This window comes from Arachis hypogaea, chromosome 9, assembly GCF_003086295.3.
Source record: "Arachis hypogaea cultivar Tifrunner chromosome 9, arahy.Tifrunner.gnm2.J5K5, whole genome shotgun sequence".
Classification (NCBI taxonomy): Eukaryota; Viridiplantae; Streptophyta; class Magnoliopsida; order Fabales; family Fabaceae; genus Arachis; species Arachis hypogaea.
Window position 1 is genome coordinate 694,667 of NC_092044.1, and position 16,058 is coordinate 710,724.

General features: G+C 31.2%; 1 protein-coding gene across 2 annotated transcripts; it reads left to right on the top strand.

Annotated features, from left to right (window-relative positions):
- Nucleotides 1-10,724: 10,724 nt before the first annotated feature.
- On the top strand, nt 10,725-14,243 carry LOC112709742 (metal transporter Nramp1). 2 transcript variants are annotated; one of them, XR_011865216.1, is made up of 14 exons: nt 10,725-10,813; nt 10,892-11,027; nt 11,127-11,205; nt 11,313-11,353; nt 11,673-11,751; nt 11,856-11,960; nt 12,040-12,149; nt 12,251-12,432; nt 12,504-12,573; nt 12,660-12,833; nt 12,920-13,024; nt 13,179-13,507; nt 13,586-13,681; nt 13,846-14,243. XR_011865216.1 is itself a non-coding variant. In XM_025761649.3 (14 exons), exons 2-14 carry the CDS (start codon nt 10,923-10,925, stop codon nt 14,173-14,175), a joined length of 1,608 nt encoding a protein of 535 aa, XP_025617434.1. In that variant the 5' UTR covers nt 10,725-10,813; nt 10,892-10,922; the 3' UTR covers nt 14,176-14,243. The 2 variants fall into 2 exon arrangements, 1 of the variants encoding a protein (XP_025617434.1); XM_025761649.3 differs by having other exon boundaries at nt 13,376-13,507.
- The last annotated feature ends 1,815 nt before the right edge of the window (nt 14,244-16,058 follow it).

The following is a 16,058-nucleotide window of genomic DNA, read 5'->3' on the forward strand; positions in this document are numbered from 1 at the left end:
CTCTTTACAAATAGAAAGAAAACAACAATTTAGCTGATATTGAGTGAAAAGGATGGAGAGATTCAATGAATGATATTGAACGAACAAACGATTATAAATCATATAAAATAGGATAAATCTTTATAATATTTTCCTAAAATTAATTTGATAAAATTTTCTGAAAAATAGTTGTACTAAGTTCATAGTATTACTAGTCATTAAATAATTAACATAATAAACACTATATATAGTAAACGCAAAATTCCATATGTTAATGATGAGAGGGCTTTATTTAGTACATTAATTTTGTTGCATTAGAATAATTCTTTTTAGATTTAATTACTTTCTTAATCTTATTGTAATTTTAAATTTGCAATTAAGTTTCTGTATTTTTTTAATTAAAACTCTACACTACTTATAATTTTATAATTAGGTTTTTAGATAAAAAAATTAAAATTAATAGAATATTATTTTTAAAAAATATATGATAAAAAATTTAATTAAATTTTTAATTATAAATATTTTTAATTTATAAATAATTATTTTATTAATTTTAATATTTTTATACTAACAAAAATTTAATTATAAAACTAAAAATAATATAAAGACTCAACTAAATAAAATTATAAAAATTTAATTAAAAAATTTATAAAATTACAGAAATTAGGAGAATAATTAAAACATCCTTTTACACGTTATATATGGTCACCAATAGATAGTACTATAGTACTATCATGTCAGCATTTTTTTATGACTCTCACTCTTACAATTCCATGAAAATTAATATTATTTGTATTATTCCTATATTCTAGCATACTGATATATATGAGATACACCAATATAAAACAAAATAAAGCACTATGAGATAGACTTTAATAGTTTAATATACTAATTATGTAAAACAATGACATCTTAACTATATGTTATATATTGTGGTATGATATTGCCTATGTATACATGAGGTAATTGGAACTTCTTAGAGGTACACATACAAATGGATTATCTCTGGTGGGTGGGTAGATAGATATATAATAATATAGGAACATGATAATGCTAATTAAGTAAAAGTCAACGACTTGGGTTGGGGCAGCCTGCTTACTATATTATTTGAAGTAAACTATCAAGTAACGACCCTTCTTTTATTTGTGGTGCGTGTGTTAAATATATTTTAAATACGATATTTATTTAATACGTATATTTTTTTATGTTTAATTATATTTTAATAAAAGAATTAATATACTTAAATATTATTATATATTTGTATATTTATTATTTTTTTAATATATATTTTTAAAATAAATTTATAAATAATATATTATTAATTATTAAAATAAAAAATATTTTAAATATGTTATATAATTTAAAAAATAAAAAAATTAATTTAGATTTTAATATTATAAAATATTAAAATGTCTTATAATTTATCTAAACTATATATATATATATATTATCACTTCGTGTCTTATAAAAATTTTAAATTTGTATGTTCGCGTATTTCATATTATATTATGCTTGTATTATTATTGTGTCTTATATCAATGTTAATGTATGTTCGTATATCATAGGAAGCAAATAATTATATGAGTCGAGTAAGAAAATGGACGCCCATGAAATGTAGAACAAGAATACAAATTTGATTAAACACCCCCTCCCCAAAAATATAGATTGTCAACTATTAATCAATAATTTAAATATATATAGAAATATTATTTTCTACATCAACATTTAAAAAAAAATTCCAACTCTAATTCTTGAATTTGTTTCTAAACAACCAAATTGCAAGATAATTTATGATACAATAGATATAGCTCATTTTTTTGTGATAGAAATTACATTTGTGTTGTACTTGGTTATGGGTTTTGAAAGTGTTGGATCAATATGTGGGACAATTTTTGCTGAGTTGCAGTGTGAAAAATTTGGACTATGCGAATTTTTTTGTATAGAAAAGTTGATGATCAAATCGGAGGGTCCGATTTGGAAGTAAAAAAATTTTGAATCTTCGACAAAGTAAATCGGATCGTCCGTGTTGTGTATATATTTAATTTTTTTAGAAATTCGTATATCAAATCACATGATCCGACTTTATTATTATAATTTATTTTTGAATGAGCTGAAAGTAATCGTTGAGTCCGATTTATGTGTACATATATATATATATATATATATATATATATATATATATATATATATATATATAAAAGTGTGTAACTCGTAAAAAAGATTTCAGATTCCGTGTTCTTCTTCTTTCTCGGCTTCTTCTCTCCTTTCTTCTACTCGTGTTCTCTCTTCTTTGATATGAAGTAAAAAATTTTAGTAGTGAAGTTTCTATTTTTATTTAGGTGAGTGAGAGAAATAGATGATAGAGTTCTTTTAAAAGTATATTACTTTGGTCAGATTTTATTACAAACATTTGAAGGAGTGAAATTTATTTGTGAAAATCCGTTAGATGTTGTTATTCCCTTCACAATTTCATTTGAAGAGGTCAAAAGTGTGATCTGCGAGAAGATAGATTTTGAGATGTCAAGAAAAATATCATGTATTTTATACAGATATCCATACCGGTGTTTGGTGGATTCGTCCAATTTGAAACCAAATATGTAACGAACGAAGCGAGTATGCAAGATATGTTTTCAATGTATATTAAAAGTCGTGCTCAAATCTCATTCATCGAGTTGTACATTGAATTCGAACAATCTGAAGCCGACCGGAATATTGTACGAGAAGATTACAATATTGACTGTAAAGAAGAGTTCGAAAGCAATTACGAAATTGTTGGTCTAGACGGAGATGAAGATCAAGGTAACGGCACTGTGGCTCCAAATGTGACAGACGTGGCAAATGCACTCGCGAACGAAGTTCCGTTTGAGGAGCCATCTTTCATGCGAGTGTTGGATTTGGAAGCCATGCATGTTCTGGAGTTTCCAGAATATATGAGTGTAGGTACATAATTGCCTATATTTATAAAAAGGATTAGAATTTTGTAATAATTTATGTTGATCGATGGACGTAATAGTTAGGTGACATGTGAAAATATACTCAATTCGAATTTATTTATTGTATTTATTTAGGTAAGTTTAAGATAATAGTTTTTTTAGTTAGTTATTGGTTTAGTTAAATATAAATTAGTATTTAGTTAAATATTTAGGTAATTATGTGTTTATTTTTTTATTTTGTTTAGACTAAGATAAAACTTGATGTAAAGTTTATTTATATCATAATTGATGCAGTGAGTATTGATTTACCTTTAATTTCAGTTATTAAATATTCGTGTATTAAATTTTTTTTGTATGGTTGTTGTCGCGGCAGAAATTTCTATTGTCGCAGATGGTGAATTTGCCGTCGGGATGGAATTCAATTTCAGGGAAGCTGTTATTAAGGCGATGAAAGAGTATACCATCCGAAGAAGTGTAGACTACTGGGTGTATGAGTCAGAGCCGTTGACATTTTATGCGAAGTGTACACAGTATGGATCAGGGTGTGATTGGCTTATCAGGGTTAGCATGATCAGCAGGAAGTATTGTTGGGTTATAAGGAGGTATAATGGTAGTCACACTTGTACCAGAGCCATCATTTCTCAGGATCATTTGAAGTTGGATTTGAATACAATTGCAAAAGCAATAAAGCCGTTGGTTAAGGATGACCCCTCGTTAAAGGTAAAATCAGTTATTGCAGAAGTACAATCGAAGTTCAACTACAGTGTCAGTTATCAGAAAACATGGTTGGCTAAGTAAAAGGCAGTAGAAAAAATATTTGGAGGTTGGGAAGCATCGTACGAAGCGATGTAAGCCAGTTGTGCAGGTGGATGGGACTCACTTGTACGGAAAATATAAGGGTCTTCTGGTAGTGGCAGTTTTACAGGATGGCAACAATAATATCGTCCCAATTGCACTTGCTATTGTGGAGAGAGAGACTTCTGATGCGTGACACTTTTTTCTTAGTAACCTGCGACAACATGTTGTGACTCGGAATGGTGTGGAACTGATATCCGACCGACACGAATCCATCAATGCAGCTGTGGCTCGCAGTAACGGAGCTTGGTTGCCTCTTATAGCTTTCCACATGTTTTACATCAGGCATATTGAGTCAAACTTTCTGAGAAAATTCAAGGCACCGTACCTGCAAAAACTTGTCGTCAATATAGGTGACATTGAGTAATTCGAAGTTTGTTATTAACAGAGTTTGCTTCATTAAGTGTTTGTCATCCCTTTTTTGTTTGTTTTTTGTTATTGTACGTGCAGGATATTCGAGGACGGTGCACGAGTACGAAGTGCGTTACCAGCGTTTACGAGAATGGGGCGAGGCTTACACTAACTGGTTAAACCAAATCCCCTGCGAACAGTATGCATTGGCATTTGATGGTGGTTATCGATGGGGTCACATGACGACAAACCTAGTCGAATGCATAAACCCTGTGCTGAAGGGTGCATGCAACCTCCCAATCACTGCACTTGTCAAAGCAACATTCTACAGGCTTAACGAGCTGTTTACCCGAAAAAGAGCCAAGGCAGAGGCTCGGATTAATGCTGGCCATGTATTTTCGGAGCTTGTGACCTAGAAATTGCATGCAAACTAACTTGCATCAGGAAACATCTAGGTTAATTACTTTGATAGGCAGAATGAGGTATTTGAACTGCGTGAGATGCAAAGTGGACTGGAGTATGCCGTCGACCTCCGTCGGCATCGATGTGACTGTGGCAAGTTTCAGGTGGACCGAATTCCGTGTCGACATGTGTTTGCATGTTGTGCAAGTTAACGACTGGACTGGCAAGTGTATGTGCATGATGTGTATAAGATGGACCAAGTTCGACGGGTTTACCGAGCTCGGTTTAAGCAACTGGAAAATCCTACTACATGGCCTGCTTACAATGGGCCACGATTCGTACCGAATCCGTACCTAAGACGCGTGACCAAAGGTCGCCCCAAGATGACGCGCTTCTTGAACGAGATGGACACGCAAATGTTGCGTTCTCCACGGCGATGTAGGCAATGTGGGGTTGAGGAACACAGCCGTAGGAGATGCCCTCGGTCAGCTGGTGCAGCTGCCGAAAATAATGCTCAGTAGAATTATATATTATTATGCTATTTGAAACATTGTAACTTATATCAATCTACTCTATGATATATGCAACTTTAGATTATGTCCAATAAATTAACCACATTTGAAACATTATAACTTCTCCAAGTACTCTATGTCATACATAGTAAGTTTACATAGAACAGTTAATTGATACATAGAAAAGTTGATTGATTAACAGAAAATGTTAACAACACAACATCTACTTTCTCATGGACCACTTTACATCTTTCACAAAATTCTTGCATTTCTTGGCGGCCTTTTTAAACACAGAAGGAGTAAATCGATTAGCGGTACGACGGGGCGGATCAACCCTGAAATTGTAGCCTTTACCTGTTTCATCTGGAGTATGTGCCTCACCTATATACAATTTAATTAGACAGATCATCCTAACATGAATATAATTACATCAACTGAGCAAACAAGATTATAATACCATCAAACCAACATAGATACCACATATGAATATAATAACATTAATTTACCAAACAAGTATATATGAGACACCACATATGAATATAATATAATCAATTGACCAAACAAGTAAAGCAATGATAGGACATGTGTCATCACCATCATCAGATGCATCATTACGGGATTCTTCATCCTCGTCCATGTCCTCATCTTCTTCCTCTTTGTCGTCTCATCTATTTTATCTACTAGATACTCATCAGTCTCTTGCTCAAGTGTCCTGGTATTTTCCTCAATTAGACTCATTGAAACACAGTGAGGATTTTGACTATTAAGAACTCCTCGATCACCGTCACTCCTACTATAGTCGCCAGAAACCAACCCTCCCGAAGCACCCGAGGAAGTGCGGCACGGGTGCTTCACGTCCAAAGAATACCTACCCGCCATGATATCAGGCTGATGGCCATATTATGATTGGCCTGCATCTGCAGCCATGAACCTAAGCAACTGGCTAAAAGAACCTCCATCTCTTGAGTCATACTGTGGCACACTCCAATACTGCTGATGTATTGGGTATGATGAGGTAAACTGCATTTGAGGTACATATTGACTTGAGGACTGAGGTTGTTCTTGTGGAGGTGGAGGTAGAGGTGGAGGTGGCGGTGAATGTGGATCCTGGTCTTCATTCTTTTCATTCTCTTGAACCACATCATCTATAACCTGATCACCCTCATCATTCCCTTGATTCACAAGATCCGACAAGTTCAAGTGGTTGCCATATTTTGTACGGTACCAGTGCATGTAAATATCTAAGGGATGCTGTGGAGGCATGAGAAGCTCAGTAAGAGCGTGATTATACCTATTTGTCCATTGCATCACCCAAAATGAATGACTCATGGCTGTGGCCCAGTTAAGATTCTTAGAACCAGTCAGGACTTCACCGTGTGCCTTATCAAGATTTTGTTCCTGATGAGGAACTCCCTGAACAAAACCGAACTGTCGCATATATCGATCGGTTGCATGCCACTCAATGCATTCAAAAGCCACCAATGGCACCGTAGCACTCCACACAATCGAGTGCATGTAGATGTCTGCAGGAATTATGTCTAGATCCACGCGATCTACGGCATAAGCAACCCACACAAACTGGTGAAAATTAACGAGCCTGATGATTACAATCCAAATAACAATAACATTAAACCCGAACCAAATACTTCTGTAATGAAAATATACCTGGCCTTCCTGAAGATCATCGAATGCCTTCCTAAAGTGAGCAAGTGTAAGATACCTAAAGCGTCGGTCTCCACGCTCCCAGTTACGCCACCTAATATGACTTATTTCCTTAATACAATTGGATTCTAAATATGAAGATACAGAGTCAATATAAGATAATGTTACCTGTTTGCAACCAGAAAATTGCGGGGTTCCCTCGAAACCGGTGCTAGATATGGCAGGCGGATCCAAGCCCAAACGAGCAGGAGTGTTAGTGGACCATCGATCTCCTTATAGTCAAAACGAAATGCCCTGCATAATGCCATGTACAGATGTGCTAGGCATGCCGATCCCCAACTGTACTGTCCAATACTGCCAAAATCACGAAGCAAAGGCAGAAACTTTCAGTGCACAAATGCCCCAGACTTGTCTCCAAACAAGATCGTACCGATCAACAACATAACGTGGCACTTCACATACCTTTGTATAATATTTTCATCAGTCAACTGTAAACGTTCTTTCAGATCACGAAGCCATGTCAGTTTTATGCAGCTTCCTCTACAGTCTGACTTTCTCGGTGCAACCCCAAATTGGTGCAGACACTCTGCCTCTAAGGCTTCAAAACTACTTATAGTCATCTCTGTGACCAGAAGACCGTCCGTCGGAAGACCAAGAATTAAGGCCATATCTTCCAGCATCACAGCACATTCACCAACCGGAATGTGAAAGGTATGTGTGTTTGGATGCCACCTTTCGACTAAAACATTTACCAGTGCTTTCTGACATTAGACTATTCCAATTTGGGACGCATGATAAAAACCAGTAAATCGTAAATGCTCCTCCACCCTATCATCATACCGATCCGAGGGGACATGGTGATCCCACGTCAACATCCGTAAACTCTACAAAAACATAAAATACTAGTCAAATTATTAACAATTACTAATTTACTACTAAAACATCATAATTTTCTAACTAGAGCAACTAATTTATTAAAATCATGCTAAATTTTTTGTTAATTACCAAATTTAGTCATTACCATCTTAACCTACTAATTAATTAACTATCATTATTAATCATTTTACACCATTAACTCAACAACAAATATTAATTCAAATCACACAACTATCATACATAATTTTACTAAATCTAATTAAAACAAACAATTTTACTAAATTCAATTTATTAAGTAATAATATTTTAACTTCTAAATTTAATTAATTATCTGAAAGCTAACTATGAACAATAAACAAACGCATTGTATTGTATTTTACAAAACCTAATTATTAATTAAAATCATCAACATTATTTCAGAAAATTTGGCACCCATTTACTTTATTTACTGTTACAAAAAATTACTATAATTTATAAAGTTATAATTTCTAAAAATAATTATAAAAGTTAAATAATTAATTATAATTTCTAAAATTATTACAAAAAATTCTAAACATATATTTTTTATTAATCTATCATATTACTCGTAATAATATTTATATTTCTAAAATATATGATGATGATGATGATGATGATGATGATGATGATGATGATGATGATGATGATGATGATGTATATTCCTAAGTTAAAACTACTGGCAACAATTATAATTAAATTTTTAATAATAATAATAATAATAATATTATTATTATTATTATTATTATTATTATTATTATTATTGTGGCTGCTATATATGTTCTTAAGGTGAACTATCTCCAACAATAATTATAATTAAATTTCTAACAACAATAATAATGATTTTGAAATATAAAAAGTAATTAATAAATACACTTACATAATTATCATAACTGAGATAATTTACAATATGAAATTTAAGGCGATCAACATCTCTATATTTTTTTCTTTGGCATTTTAATTTGTTTTGGATGAAGCAGAAGTAGCAAAATTTGTTGAAGGATGAAAAAGAGGGGAGAATGGCTGCTGCTGAGTGGAGATGAAAATGAAGCTTTGAGAGGGACTCGGAAGTAGATGTGGATGGAGTAAAGAGGGTATGTTGGTTAAGGGGGCATCATCCTGGGAAGCAAGGCGCCTGCGACACGTGGCTGCGGTGAACAACTCTGATGGTCCGTGTTGTAGGCAGCAAATCAGACCCTCCAATAAAGCCCCTTTCACTTGCATCGTCCGATTTCTCTTCTGCTGACACTACATGTAGGTAAAGCACACTTAATCTCTATAACGGGATCTTATCTCATTCTAACCTCTATAATAAAATTAAAAAGTGTAATAGATACATCTAAAATATGACTTATATAAATTACTCTTTATGTGATTTTAGAGCATAATATAATGGAATGTTTATTTTTTTTATAAAAAATAAAAAGACTCAACTTTGTAATTTTTTAAGTAAATATAAGAATATTATATCATTTAAGTTATAATTCATTGGCTAATATAATAAAATAGTTGTTTGATATAAAAATTGTTCATATATATGTACTTATTACTCAATAGAATAAAGCTCACGCTTTTTCTAGAGAAAAGTAAAATAAAAATAAATAAAAATCTGAAAATCTGAAGAGGTCCCATAGCCACGTGTGCCTTTGATTTCAAGAAAAAAAAATTGTAAATTGCATCATTTTGCAGTAAAATATCCAATCAGAACTAAACACTTCATCTTATTGATTCTCTAAGGGGTGCAACATAGCAAGAAAACGAGTAAATGTGTGAATATGTCAACCTTGGAAATTGTAATTGCCTAATTGGGGTGATTTTGGTATTAAATCTAGATATCATTGAATTTGTATACAGATTTGCAACATATTGCAAGAATTTTAATCAATAATTCAATCGACTTGTTTTATATGGATTGAGTAAAAAGAATAAATAAGTTCTGACTTCGGATTCATTTCTATAGTAATTAGTAATTACATAGACTTTTATCCAAAATGAATTAAATTCGAAGTCACTAAGTGATACGAATTTATATTAAGAATTAAAGAGAATTAAAAAAAATTAAAAAAAATTTTAGAATTAGAGTAAAAAAAAGAAAATAGAATTTTTAATTATATCATATGTATCTCATATTATTACATCATATTTTTATTTATAGTATAATTCTCTAATTAAGTTAGTTCAATATTAATCCTATTACTAAGCTAGCACAAAAAAAATGTAGTTGTCAAATTTTTTTAATATGAAAGAAGATTTAAAATTTTAAATGACGTCTTGTTTATTTAAAGAAAATTAATTTTAGACAATTTTTTACTTGCAAGTTTATGGACCTAGGGCTTTAAATACCGAAAAATTCTTTAAGAATGAGATCCGACTCCATTTAAAAAATAAAATAAAAAATTTATAGGTTAAAGTATAATTTTTTGTTCGTAAAATTTGTTAAAAATTAAAAAAATAATTTTAATTTTTTTTAGTTTTGTCTCTAAATTTTTTATTTGTATTAAATATATCACTGATAATTAAATTTTTAAAAAATTTAGAACCAATTCAATAATAATCCATGATAACTATATATGATTTATTTATATTGAAAGCTGTTCTTGTGAAATTATTGCTAAATTGATCCTAATTTTTTAAAACATCAGCCATCAAAGATATATTTGATATAAATCGAAAACTTTTAGAACAAAATTGAAACAAAATAAAATTTAAGAATATTTTTAAAACTTTTAACAAATTTCAAGAATAAAAAAATATACTTTACCTAAATTTGTATATCAAATATTATAATTGTTAAACTTAGATTATTCGAGTCACTTCACTCATCTACTTAAATAAATGTCGAAAGTTTGAATCCCGCCTTAAATCGAGGGGTAAAATATTATAGTGGTTAAAAAAAAATTCTTATTACTAAAAAATCTTATCTCTTAAAAAAATAATTATGTTATGTATGCATAAAAAATAACTATTAAATTAATTATCATATGAGATATATACTTAAAAAATACTAAAGGATTATAAGACTAAATAGTAATAAAAAATAATAAATTAGGATAATCTCCTAATATTTTTATATTTAAATATAAAAAATATATAAAAAGAATATAAAAAAAAGTTTTATTTTGTTCTAGTTTCACATCAAGTCAAAGCTTATATAATACATAATAAGAGAGAGTGAGAGCAAGCTAAGTTCCTTCACCTCTTCTAAGTTCTAAGCGTCTCTTCTCATTGGTACATATCTGCAACTTCACTTCACACTCTTCCTTCTGTATGTCCCTCTCAATCTTCTTTTTCTTCTTCTCATTTCAGGGAATATATAGATTCTTAGAAAGAGAAGGACATGGCTCCAGAGCATCCACAGTTTATGTCAAGCACTGGTAACCACAGCTTCACAAATGCACCCTTAATAGACTCCATTGATGTTCACCAAATTGAAGTTCCTGATGTGAGTTTCCCTTAGCTTTTCTTCTTCTTCTTCATATTATTATTGTTATTATCATTAATAATATTATTAATTATTATTGTTGTTGTTGTTGTTTTGCAGAGGAGGAGTTGGAAGAATTTATTTGCATATATGGGGCCTGGATTTCTTGTTTCTATTGCATACATAGACCCAGGAAACTGTAAGATCAGTTATTGAAATAAAAAATAAAGGAGCTATGTGCAAAGTTATTTATATGCTTATGATTTATATAATGATTTTTCTTTCAATGTTCACAATAACTTGCAGTTGAGACGGATCTTCAATCTGGAGCACAATATAAATATGAGGTATGCATTTTTGTATTTAAATGCAGTACTTTAGTTAGGGAAAAAAAAAATAATATATCATTTTCCAAGATGCAAGTAAACTGCTATAAAATGTTAACCAGTTACTTGTTTTATAATTTTAGAACAAAATTTAAGATAATTTCTGAATTTCTACAATAGACATATTTTAGTGATGATTTTTTGTTCAATTTTTTGTACCTTTAGAAAGACAAAAACCAAGCAATATCTTAAGGACTTTTTATATTAAAACATGTTTTAGCATATACCTATGCTCATATTATATATTACAATTCTTTTTGGTCACATCTTTTGTTTTCAGTTACTTTGGATTGTATTGTTGGCATCATGTGCTGCTCTTGTGATTCAATCAATGGCAGCAAATCTTGGAGTTGTAACTGGTACTCAATTTGATTAACAATTTTCCTTTTTCTTAACTGAATAATTTTGATTTAACAGATACATGGGTGCTGAATTTCATATCTGTTTTCTTTGGTGCTTCTAGGAAAGCACTTAGCAGAGCATTGTAGAACTGAATATCCGCGAGTACCCAACACGATCCTTTGGATTATTGCCGAAATTTCTGTTGTGGCCTGTGATATTCCAGAAGGTGAAAATTGCCATGATGAAAAACTAATCAACCTTGTTAAACAAAAACATGAAAGAGTTTTGTATGATTTTCTATGCAGTAATTGGGACAGCTTTTGCATTGAACATGCTCTTCAGTATACCTGTTTGGATTGGTGTTCTTCTTACAGGGCTAAGTACATTGATTCTCTTAGCATTACAACAATATGGGGTAGTTTTTGTTATGCACTACACATTTTCTTTTGTTTCATATGGTTACTATTTATATATAAACAAATTGATTGATTTTTCTATGTTATGTTGCTTTAACAGATTAGAAAACTCGAATTCTTAATTGCTTTTCTGGTATTTACCATCTGTGCTTGCTTTATGGCTGAGCTTGGATATGCAAAGCCTGATGCAAAAGAAGTTGTGAAGGGTATGTTTGTTCCACAGCTTAAAGGAAATGGTGCTACCGGCCTTGCAATTTCGCTCCTCGGCGCCTTGGTTATGCCGTGAGTTCTTTTCTTGTGTCTTCTAGAAGCTTCTGTTGATGATATGTTCCCTTATGCATTTGCTTCTTCAGACACAATCTCTTCCTCCACTCTGCATTAGTACTTTCGAGGAAAATACCTCGATCCGTTCGTGGAATCAAGGTAAGCATTTAGCATTCTAGAATGGATTCTGCTTTTGTCACAAGAAATCTTCATGGTTATGATTTTTCCATTTCATTGTTTGATAGGAAGCTTGCAGATTTTACATGATAGAAAGCGGATTTGCTCTTATGGTGGCCTTCCTCATAAATATCTCTGTTATTTCTGTAAGTGGTGCAGTTTGCAATTCTTCAAATTTGAGTGCAGATGATCAGAAGAGCTGTGAGGATTTGGATTTGAACAAAGCCTCATTTCTACTTAGAGTATGTAACACCATAACACTTTCCCTTTATAAGAACTCTTATTTTCTGAAACTATTAAGGTTTGAGGATGATTTATATATATTCAGAATGTGTTGGGGAAATGGAGTTCAAAACTCTTTGCAATTGCTTTGCTAGCATCTGGTCAAAGTTCTACCATTACAGGAACATATGCAGGGCAATATGTCATGCAGGTATATATACATTTAGTCGAGGGCTGTTAGATGATAATTTAGTCAAATTGATCAAATCATTTAACTACTCTCAGCTATTAACTTCGCGTAAAGTTAACTGCAGCTGAGTTTTCACCATGACATATATAATATCAGATTCTATATATTATTTCAGGGTTTTCTAGATTTGAGACTGAAGCCATGGATTAGGAACATGTTACTTTCATGTGAAGTTAATAGCTGAAAGCTGTTAGATGATAATTTAGTCAAATATGTCAAATCATTTAACGACTCTCAGCTATGAACTTCACGTGAAGCTAACTGCACCTGAGTTTTCACCATGACATATATAATATCATATTCTTATTTCAGGGTTTTCTAGATTTGAGACTGAAGCCATGGATTAGGAACATGTTAACTCGTTGCTTAGCCATTACTCCAAGTTTGGTTGTAGCACTGATTGGTGGCTCTTCCGGTGCCGGAGAGCTCATAATTATTGCATCTGTAAGGCCATCTTAATGCTTTTGCTTAGAAAAATTATGATAATTGAACAAAATGTGTTCTTGATTCTCTGCTATTCAGATGATATTATCATTTGCGCTTCCATTCGCTTTGATTCCACTTCTCAAGTTCACTAGCAGCAAAACCAAGATGGGAGAACATGTTAACTCTTTGATGGTAAATTCTTTGAACTATAACATGTTTAAAAGCTCAGAGATTAAATTGAATGTTTACTTTTTAAGAGCTGTTAGATGATTTGACTAAATTTTCATCTGACGGTTCTCAGATATCAACTTCACGTGAAGTCGACTTTACCTGATTTTTTACCTTTTTTATGGTAGATCGCGTCTGTTACTTGGATGATCGGGTCGTTGATCATGACCATAAACATATACTACTTAATATCTAGCTTCATCAAGCTGCTTCTTCATGCAAAGATGAAAATGGTTGGAAAAGTGTTTGTGGGAATACTAGGATTCTCGGGCGTGGCAGTGTACTTAGCCGGAATTGCATATCTGGTGGTGCGGAAGAACAGAAAGGCCACACCGTTTTTGGCACTAACATCAGCAGCAGCAGCAGAGGATTGCAATGAGTCACTTTCTCATCTTCCAAGAGAAGACATAGTAAGCATGCAATTGCCTGAGAGAATTGTCAGTCCAGCAGATATTTGAATTTGTCTACAAGGGTAAACATCTATTTTAATAAAGATTTTACAGATATTATGCTTCTTTCTTTTCAACCAAGATTCGAATCCGGATGCAGCGTATTAAGAGGCACATGATTTACGAGCTGAGCGAAACTTCAGCTGCATGAGTAGCTGATGTTGTAACATGCATGCAAACATTGGGTGGTTGGACACTTGGACGAATCTGAAAAAAAAAATTAAGAAAATCTTTATTTTTCTAAAAAATAAAGCCAACATTATTAGGAACCTAGGTCCAGATATACTTGTTGCAAAACATACACCACTGAATTAAGACTTTTTATGCATATAGATGCACATATACATGTATGTTTTTCTTGGAGAAGGTACACTGGGCCTGGACAAAATCACGGCCACCTGACAATTCTAAAAAAATGTTATTTGTACATTAAAATCAGCTACTAAAATCACCTACTAATGTATTTATATAAATACATGTATGGTTTAATTTATTTTCAATATATATTTATATTCTCGTATGTATTTTATACTAATGGCTAATTTTGGTATACATGTAACATAATCCATACTTTTAATATCTTAAATGGCATAGTTTTTCTTTTTCCACCTAAAAGTCTCATATTTGAGTTCTAAGGATTACAACCGATCAAAAAAATCTCTTAATTATTGCTGCAACATGTGTGATAATCCATCTAAAAAAAAAAAAGAAAATACATTTCATTTTTTTAATCAATTTAGACTGATCTAATAATTAGCTTATTAGTACGTGCGATAAATTTTTAAATGGAGTTTAAATCCACGATAAATTAATTATTAATCTATCGAATTAAAAGATACCATAAAAAAAACACATTTTACTCTTTTTTTTTTTCACTTCCTTCATTCTCCATCCATTTCAAATAACTTTCTCTTCCTTCCTCTTTTAATTAGTTTATGTTAATATATGTTAGGTTCGTATAATAATTAAAGTAGGTTAGTGTAGCTAGTATTTAATATAGTGATTAACATAGAATGGAAAAAGATTTATGAGTAACAATATTAAGTGCATATAAAAAAATTAGCTATAAAATTAATGATTATATATTTGTATATAATTTAATTTATTTTGCATTTGAATATGTATCATATACTAATAACTAATTTTAATAATTAATTTTAGTATATATTTAATATAATTATTCTATAAAAAAATAAAAACAGATTAAGTCAGACCAAATTTTATCTGATTTTTAATAAGTCAAGTCTATAATAATGTAGTTAGTTGGCTGACTTCAAATCTACTATAAATTCTTTTTTTTCAAATATCAAACTTGATTTGTTATTGAATTTGATTTGAATTAAAATCTATTAAAAAGTTTGATATATTTTTTTAAAAAAATAAAAATTTTAATTTTCAATTAATAAAACGAGCGAGGAGGTTAATGCATGTCCTCTTCTTAATTACACGACACTTCTTAATTTGTCCCATGTGCCGTACCAGCGAGTAGTAGTGTATTAAATCATAATTTTGATTAAATAAAAAGGTGTATAGCATGTGGAGCTGTATATGTATGTATCCAATTTTACTATTAAAGAGTTTTAAAGCTTCAAGTTATGTAATGTGAAAACAAAAGATTCAAGGAGAATGGATGTTAAATCTTTGTTTCAAAAAAATAGTTTTCTTTTTTATTTAATAATTTATTATTTAATTTTATTAAAGGGGGAATGTTGGATTGACCTGAGAGCACTTTATACTTTATACACGTTCAAGGAAATCAGAAAGTACTTGCCCTCTTGTTATATAAATACTACTAAAATAAATTTTATTTTTATTTTTCCCATATTATTCCTGTCATTTTCAGTTCTACCAACTAAAATCCATTAATATTATTATAGTCTTTTAGACAAGGC

Excerpts from the sequence above, each read along its gene's own strand:
- LOC112709742 (XM_025761649.3), top strand. The coding sequence starts at position 10,923 with ATGGCTCCAGAGCATCCACAGTTTATGTCAAGCACTGGTAACCACAGC. Across the intron at positions 11,354-11,672 it reads GAGCACAATATAAATATGAG|TTACTTTGGATTGTATTGTT; the intron begins GTATGCATTTTT and ends TTTTGTTTTCAG. Across the intron at positions 13,682-13,845 it reads AACATGTTAACTCTTTGATG|ATCGCGTCTGTTACTTGGAT; the intron begins GTAAATTCTTTG and ends TTTTTATGGTAG.